The 8,449-nt window shown below is 33.9% G+C and overlaps 2 protein-coding genes across 2 annotated transcripts; one reads left to right on the top strand and one right to left on the bottom strand.

Moving 5' to 3' along the window:
- Positions 1 to 293: 293 nt before the first annotated feature.
- LOC126704637 (putative disease resistance protein RGA3) lies at positions 294 to 2,619 on the top strand. Its single transcript, XM_050403674.1, has one exon. The coding sequence runs from the start codon at positions 655 to 657 to the stop codon at positions 2,617 to 2,619; it is 1,965 nt and encodes a 654-aa protein (XP_050259631.1). The 5' UTR covers positions 294 to 654.
- A 2,461-nt stretch (positions 2,620 to 5,080) lies between these two features.
- LOC126707417 (uncharacterized) lies at positions 5,081 to 7,638 on the bottom strand. Its single transcript, XM_050407041.1, has 4 exons — positions 7,475 to 7,638; positions 7,085 to 7,141; positions 5,396 to 5,491; positions 5,081 to 5,312 (listed from the first exon to the last, which is right to left on the bottom strand). Exons 1-4 carry the CDS (start codon positions 7,619 to 7,621, stop codon positions 5,268 to 5,270), a joined length of 345 nt encoding a protein of 114 aa, XP_050262998.1. The 5' UTR covers positions 7,622 to 7,638; the 3' UTR covers positions 5,081 to 5,267.
- Positions 7,639 to 8,449: the final 811 nt, after the last annotated feature.

The following is an 8,449-nucleotide window of genomic DNA, read 5'->3' as shown; positions in this document are numbered from 1 at the left end:
CGACCCATAAAAAATTATGGCACCAATAGTTTTTGAAAGTAATAGTAATCTAAAACGAAGTAAAACCCTCGTGGGCCATCACTAATCAACTGGAGTAGATCTGGAATCCACTAATCAAAGCCGTGTGGAGCCAGATGTGAAAAAGCTTGCTAAAGTGACAAGGAAAGAAAGATGGGCCAAGATGTAAAAATGAATTAAAATCCCACTAGGAATATACCATCCAAAAGAGAATATGCTATAGTCAACTCAAGTCCACGCCCTTGGAACCAAAAGTAGAAAGACTTACTTCAACTATCCTGTATTCCTAGCTGATAAAGCATTTCCCTTCTGGCAATTCACTTCTCTTCAACTATCCTGTATTCCTATAGCAATTTATTACTAGAGTGAGTGAAAGAGAGATCATATGGCGGACTTACTTCTTTCTGCCTTGGTGAGCACTGTGGTGGGGAACTTGAATACTTCTGCACTAAAAGAATTTGGAGTTGCTTGGGGCTTGGGAGCTGAGCTCGACAATCTGAAGAGCACGATGTCTGCCATCCGATCCGTTGTCAAATATGCAGAGGAGAAGCAGTGGGACAATGAAGTTATCATGGATTGGCTGGGAAAGCTTGTGATGTGGATAATGTTCTGGACGAGTTTGCAACTGAAGCTCTAATGCGAAAGGTGGAGAGAGAGAAAGGTGCTACAAGCCAAGTAAGTAGATTCTTTTCTCTTCCAAACAGACTTATATTTCGCATGAAAATGGCACATAAATTGAAGAATGTGAGGGATAGACTGGATGCCATTTCTAGGGAGAGATCTTTTCACTTGGGAGAGGGAGAAATAAACATGGAAGCTTTTGATGTAGAAAAAAGACAAACTGGCTCACTTGTGAATGAAAGTAAGATTTATGGAAGAGATGAGGAAAAAAAAAAGATCATTGAAATGTTGCTCACTAATGTGTCTAATGATCAAGATAGTCTGGCCATTTATGCTATATGGGGTATGGGGGGCTTGGGTAAAACAACACTTGCACAATTAGTCTACAATGATGCAAGGGTGAAGAGCCATTTTGAATTGAGAATTTGGGTGTGTGTATCAGATGATTTCCAGATAAGAAGGTTGCTAAGGGCGATCATAGAGTCTATTGATCGTGGTGCATGTAGTATTTCAGAGTTGGATCCACTACAGCAAAAGTTGCAAGAAAAATTACGTGGGAGAAAATTCTTGCTTGTCTTGGACGATGTATGGAATGAGAATCAAGAGGAATGGGACCGCCTAAAACATACGTTGATGTGTGGAGAGAAAGGTAGTATGCTTATAGTGACAACTCGGATTGAAAAAATTGCCAGAGTACTTCCTATACACCACATTGGATGCTTGTCAGAGGATGAATCTTGGTCCTTATTTAAAGGACGTGCATTTGGGTTGGAAAGGGTAGAAGAAAGATCAGAATTGGAATCAATTGGCAAGGAAATAGTGAAGAAATGTGGAGGGGTACCTCTAGCAATAAATGCTCTTGGAAGCCTTGTGTGCTCAAAAAGAACGAAAAGTGAATGGTTAATTGTGAAAGATAGTCAGATTTGGAATTTACCGAAAAGTGAGAATTCCATCCTGCCTGCCCTCATGTTGAGCTATCACCATCTATCCCCACATCTAAGGCAATGTTTTGCTTATTGCTGTGTATTTCCCAAAGATCATGAGCTTAAGATGGATAAGTTGATACAACTGTGGATGGCTAATGGTTTTATTCCCTTCAAAGGACCATCAGAGTTGTATGATTTTGGTGTTGGTATCTTCAATGAATTAGTACGGAGGTCTTTCTTTCAAGATGTCAAGGTGGAGTATCCTGGCTGTATAACGTGTAAAATGCATGACCTTATGCATGATCTTGCTCAATCTATTATGAGGCATGAATGCGTTGCACTGGAATCCGATAAAGATGTGAAAGTTGAAGGCAGGATTTTTCATATGTTTTTTGGCATGATCTCATCACAAGACATTTCTTTGAATGAGGACCTACATAAAGTTCGATCTCTACGCTCATGCATTGATGCAGTTAGTTGTAAAGCTTCTCTGCCATTCTTCTTGAAACAAAAGTATCTTCGGGTATTGGATTTTAGATATGTCGCTCAGGAAGTACCAAGATCAATCAACAATCTAAAACATTTAAGGTATCTTAACATGTCTGGGTCTAGGATCAAAGTTTTACCTGAATCAACAACCTGCCTCTTGAACTTGCAAACATTGAAACTAGATTATTGTCATTTTCTTTGTAAGTTACCCAATGGTATGAAGCACATGAAAAACCTTATGTATCTTGGCATCACTGGTTGTGGTTCTCTTACTTGTATGCCTGAAGGAATGGGACAACTAACTTGCCTCCAATCATTGAGCATCTTCATTGTTGGCAAGGAAAAAGGTTATCAAGTAAGTGAGTTGAAAGGGCTAAACCTTCGAAACGAGTTGACAATAAAGGAACTTGATAATGTCAAAAATTCAGAGGAGGCCAAAAGTGCAAATTTGATTGGAAAACAAAATCTTCATTCGCCACGTTTGTGTGGCAGAGTGACAATAAAAGCCATGTACCGGACCATATTGAAGATGTTCTTGATGGTCTCCAACCTCATTCAAATCTGAAAGAACTGTCCATATACAACTATCATGGTTCAAAAATTCCAACATGGATTCAAGATTCAATTCTTTGTGATTTGGTTCGAATTTCGCTAGATTGTTGGGAAAGATGTGAACATTTGCCACCTCTTGGCAAACTACCTTTCCTCAAGGTTCTTTATATAGCTGGCTGGCATGCTGTGAAATATATTGGCAATGAGTTCCATGGAGACGGTGCAATTTCATTCCCCTCATTGAAGGAATTTACGCTCCATAATATGCGTGATTTGGAGGAATGGAGATTTTCTTCTCTCTTTACCTTCAATCTTTACTTGCTGTCAGTGTTCAGATTTTCTTCTCTCTTTTTTTTTTTTTCCCAAAAAAAAAAAAAAAATGGTTCAATTCAATTTTGTGACACGCTTGTCATTACTATTTGTATATTTATTGTATTTTAAAATTGCTATGGACAATCCGATATTTTTTTTTTTTGCTTGAGTTCTTAGAGATTTCCTGTCTGTCCAATCTCAATTGCCATTATCTATTATTAATGTGAGTAGGTGTGGCAAGTTTGTATAATGTTTTTATTTTATACAATTGTCATTATCTATTTGTCATTGTTTTTATAAAAATATTTTAGACTAAATAACAAAACTAAACCATTGGCACTCTATTTTTTGTTGATCCACACAGCTACACTCATCCATACATAAATAATGCACGAATTCTTTATTTAATCAATCAAATGCTTAAACAATCCGTCAATCACTAACTTTACTATTCTTTTTCTTGAATCTAACTTTATAACAAAAAGTTATTATAATATAATAACAATAACAATACATACACATGTAACAAACACTCTGTATTTCTTAATTATTAAATTATATAAAGTTATATTATAGTTATACGTATTTTCTAATTATTAAATTATATAAAGTTATATTATATTTATACTATAAATGCACACATTCACACAAACAACATTATAACAAAAAAAAAATTGAAAAATAATGCACACTATCAGTATCACAATCAGAATTAAACACACACACTTACACATACATAATATAAATTTATAATAAAGAAAGAGATACTCACAACTCATAAACACTCACTCTTAACTCTTAAAGCCAGCGATACTGAGATAGTTGAATAGAGAAGAGAGATAAGATTAGATAAGATTCATGATACTGAGATCAAAGAGAAAGAGGGAGAAAGATCTATGACCTATGTTGTTTGGTTTTGGGATGGACAAATTTGTTTTGTTGCTTGATTTTGGGTTGGGCTAATATGTGATTAGGATGTGCAAGATTTAAATCAAGGTGTGCAAAAGTGTTTCCAAGATAAAATTAAACTAGTAAAAAAATATTTTATATATAGATAATTTTTTTCTTTTCCCAATACCCCTTGAACAATACGTAAAAACACAATGGTACATTACCTTCAATCTTTGCTTGCAGTTAGAGTTCAGATTTTCTTCTCTTTTTCTCCCAAAAAAAAAGTTCAATTCAATTTTGTGACATGCTTTTCATTACTATTTGTATATTTGTTGTATTTTCAAATTGTTATGGACAATCCGACATGTTCCACTATTTTTCTTTTCTCAAAAGAAGAAAAGAAAGGATTTTTTTTTTTTTTTCTAAACGAGCAAGAAAATTTCTCAAAACAAGACACAATTAGAAATAAGTCAAGTAGCTCATAAACTATAGCCAAAAAACATGCAAAACAATCAAAAAAGAGTTGTAACTCTCTTAGCAAAGCAACAAGCCTCTTGACCAGAACCACTAAATCAAACTTGAGATGCATAATTAGAAGCAGCGTTTCCCATCCCATATATAGAGGAGAAAATAGGCCAAAAAACCATATAAGTCAACCTTGTCATTAGTTTAGTCATACTAATTTATTCTATACTTTTTTTGTTTAGATGATAAATAGTGGGAGTATGAAAAATAAGATTCAAACCACATGTACAGAGCACAAAAGGATGCCATAACAATTAAGCTATCACTTGAGATAACAATTTTTTTTTTAATTTCTTATACAACCATTCACTCCCTTCTAAAAAAGCTCCACATTACCAAATAAATAATAACTAATTCACTTTTGATAATTCAATAATTACAATGGGGAGGAGGAATTTGAGCCCAAAATATTTTTATTAAAAACGCTAGAAGGTATCCATTGAGTTATAAGGCTCTTGGCAAATAAAAATCATTATGGAATCAAGTCACAAGAAAATCTTGAACATTAGCAATGCAAAATCACCCTAAAAAGTTTGAACATTGCACATCTTTAAATTGAAAAAGAAATAGAAAATTTAATGATTTAACCATTATTCTATCACCTCCTTATGTGTGAGCCTAGACTTTCACTTAATAAGTGATTAATACCATAATCAATTACCAATTTATGCCAAAATCTTAAGCTGATAACTAGTGGGAGAAATTAACATAATAATTATTCTAAAAAGTCTATTACATCATCCATATAAATACCAAGTCTTTTTTATCATAATATACAAAAATATTTATATCTTCTACACTAGTGAAAACTAAAAAGAATTTGCCTTAAAATTTGGCAAGAAAGTGAAATATTGTAAACCAAGTTAGGTATAACTAAAGTGTGTTTACATTAATGGGATGGAGGACCACAATCCCTATCTTCAATTGCCGAAGTTAGTTACAACTTGGGTCATCCAACATCTCTACTACCGGAGCAAACTGCAAAGTTGAACAATGAGCAAGGATGAGATCATGAGCGAGAAAGTTCATAGATCAAATTTTTAATATGGATACGCACTAACCTCGTCATCTTCTTCAAAGTATATTCCATTGACTACACTGTTTAGCTGAAATTCCCACCCTAGATTGTTCTCAAGCAACTCTTTAAGTTTCCTTGTCTATAATAATAAAAAGAGAGGACATTACAATTTGTCTTAATAAGTAGAAAGCAACTACTTGCAATGAAGTGAAAGCTTAACAATCCCTTATGGGAGATTTCACTCAAATGAAGGTTCAACAAACTCCTTTCCTATAGCCTATGGACCAAATGACTTCAACCAAAGTGTTAAAATGCATTAAAACTAATGTGGCTCAAATCGAGTGTAATGGCCCTTACATAACATTCAGAGTCACTGACAAAATTTTACCAAAACCAGCTGAAGCTACCATAGATTGTTGAAAAATATCAAATATTGACAACTTTTGGCCTTTATACCAGATGGCAAATATTGACCACTATTGGCCTTTATGTCATGCATTTCAGCCATCACTAGCAATTACAGGCATGGCATTGATATCACAAATTCATATCAGGCTATCAGTCACCTAAACCAAGACAAATCAACTATTTTCCAAGGTAACCACCAAAATTTGACTATAGACTAAAATATGATTTACACCCTTTTAAGTTTGGCATTGCTATCATTTTGTCCCTTGACGTCTTTTCATTCTTGCCGCTAAACCACCAAATAATTACGCCCTTTTGAACATAAGGAGACAAAATTAACCAAAACCCAAAAATCAACCCATCCAAGTACGATTGCCCAAACACCTCTGAGCCGCCAAATCACCACTGTGTATGGCCAACCTAACAACAAACAGGCTAACCCAGGGTAAATCACTACAACCACCCTGTAATGATGTCATATTTGAGTGGATTAGTAGCAAAAATGAGATAGACCACGATGGAAGGGGCACATTGACATTGATTTCATACTTGAGGGTGTAAATTACAAATTCTCATTGTTGATGGACCGCAACCCCAAACATACAAAGTGTAGATGGTAGTTTAGCCTTGATTGTATGTGTCCCACCATAAAGCATAGAGGCTGAGGTCATTGATTCAATCTTATAAAAATATGTGAGTTGTCTCTATCTATTAAAAATAGGAAAGTAAACATCCTTATTCAAGGAAATCAAAAAATGCATAATTCAATTTGCAAGATATCATCATAAAACAAACTTAAATTTTCAATATTCCATAAATGTATTAAGATCTAGCTATCCAGTATGAAATGAATCAAATGACACTAGAGATATGAACTTGTAACTGGTAAAAAACAAAAATTAAACATTAAAAATCAAAATCATAAATGATTGAGTTTGAATTAATAAGATTTTTGGTTTTTTTTTCCCCTAGAGAGAGAATAAAGCAACATAGTAGGGGTTTTCAACAATTTTTGTAATTGATAATGTTTGGTTTTATGAATGAAGCAAATTTCCTTGACATGAAATTTTTTTATAGGTAGATTTATATGTTATATACATGTATCTCTATAAAACCAGTTAAAATAATAAATACATAACATCTAATTTGTAGAGTAGAAAATCCATAATCTTATGTAGACCAAAATAGAGAATCAATTGCTAATGCCTAAAAGAAAAGTGTATGAAGAGAAAATGAAAGCCTAGCAAGTTGCCCCCAGCCCCAACCTCCAAACCAACAGAGAATCAAAATGAAGAACATGAAGAAGCAGGATTAGTGTTCATACCCACGACAGCAGATGTCCATCAACAGATGAGGCATCTAGCATCAATGAAAAGAAGTCCTGCAATTCCATTCAGCAATTCGTCAAAAATCTGTGATAAACTTACCAGTTTTTTTTAACAAGTAAAAATGTTACAATGGAAACATAATTCAATCAATGTGATTAAAACTGACCAAGCAATGATCTTTATTTCTTTTTAAGCAAGTTGCTCAAATTGACCGATAACTGTTGGTGAGTAGGTAAACAGTTCACTAGATCAATGAAAGCCTTGAAATCTGACTTGCCAGTAAAAGTTTTGACAACAAGGGAAATTGTAAATTTCCACAAATGCCCGTTAAGCATGGCAGCACAATCATGCATATAAACAATGACTTAGTAAGCTCAGAGAGGTACCTTGCAAAGATGGTATAAAAAGCTATCAGCAGATAACCATGAATCATCCAATAGTGCAGATACCCCTATCGTTGCACCACTGGTATCTGTATGATCTTTCTCAAGCCCAAATTTCAATTGATAGTAGATAACCTTATTGAACTGCATAGAATTCTATAAGTTGTCAGAGCTCTGTATAATACTAACATAAAAAAATAGGACAATTACATTTATTGAGTGTTAATCAGTATTAAATGAAGAAAGAAAATGCAATTTTAATTTGGCAAATTGCCAAAAGCCATGTAGCTAATTAGTTGGCACTTCTTAGTGTTTCCAACCAAAACATCCAAAGTTCAAATCCCCCTACTCCCAAATATCAATGCATCAAAAATTTTAATTTGGCGAATCAAACATACTAGGAAATTCTATGCAAGTTAATTACAGATGTTGCAAAGTCAAAACCTGATAAACCAATGAAACTTATTTCATGCCCAATATCATAGTTAAATACTTCAATTTATAAGGGGCTACATAAGAATTAAAAACTTCAGCAAGAAGAGGACTTCAAAGAAGTAACTAAAATAAAAACTTTCGATAACACAAACTTATATGTTATAACAAAAGGCCAACTGAAACTGATTAGGCTTCTGAAAATTAGAGCAGAATATCAAACAACCTTACCCTTTCTTATTTAGTGTATTGTTGTTGTTATTAACAAAGGAATAAGGTCCTATAGTCTATCAAACAAAATGGCCCCACATTGAGCACAATGATGAAACAGAAAACAAAATCATAAAAAGAAAATAGTTGGCAAAGGGCCAAAGGCTTTGCCGGGTTGACTTGCATCTTGTATATGCTTTAATAGTTACATTCCAAGCTCAATGGTGGCTCCAGGAAAATTTTTTCAGGGGTCATTAAAGGTTAAATTAACAACAAAATTTTTTAAAAATAGAACTTGAATATATTGAGTTATTGGCACACAAAAGATAAATAAAT

Source organism: Quercus robur, chromosome 11, assembly GCF_932294415.1.
Source record: "Quercus robur chromosome 11, dhQueRobu3.1, whole genome shotgun sequence".
NCBI classification, from domain to species: domain Eukaryota; kingdom Viridiplantae; phylum Streptophyta; class Magnoliopsida; order Fagales; family Fagaceae; genus Quercus; species Quercus robur.
The sequence above is the reverse complement of the archived record's forward strand: the minus strand, read 5'-3'. Positions and strand labels throughout refer to the sequence as shown.

Coding starts and splice junctions, on each gene's coding strand:
- LOC126704637 (XM_050403674.1), top strand. CDS start 655: ATGCGAAAGGTGGAGAGAGAGAAAGGTGCTACAAGCCAAGTAAGTAGA.
- LOC126707417 (XM_050407041.1), bottom strand. CDS start 7,621: ATGCAGTTCAATAAGGTTATCTACTATCAATTGAAATTTGGGCTTGAG. Junction 7,142..7,474: donor TTTTATACCATCTTTGCAAG/GTACCTCTCTGA, acceptor ATGGAATTGCAG/GACTTCTTTTCATTGATGCT. Junction 5,492..7,084: donor ATGGACATCTGCTGTCGTGG/GTATGAACACTA, acceptor TTATTATTATAG/ACAAGGAAACTTAAAGAGTT.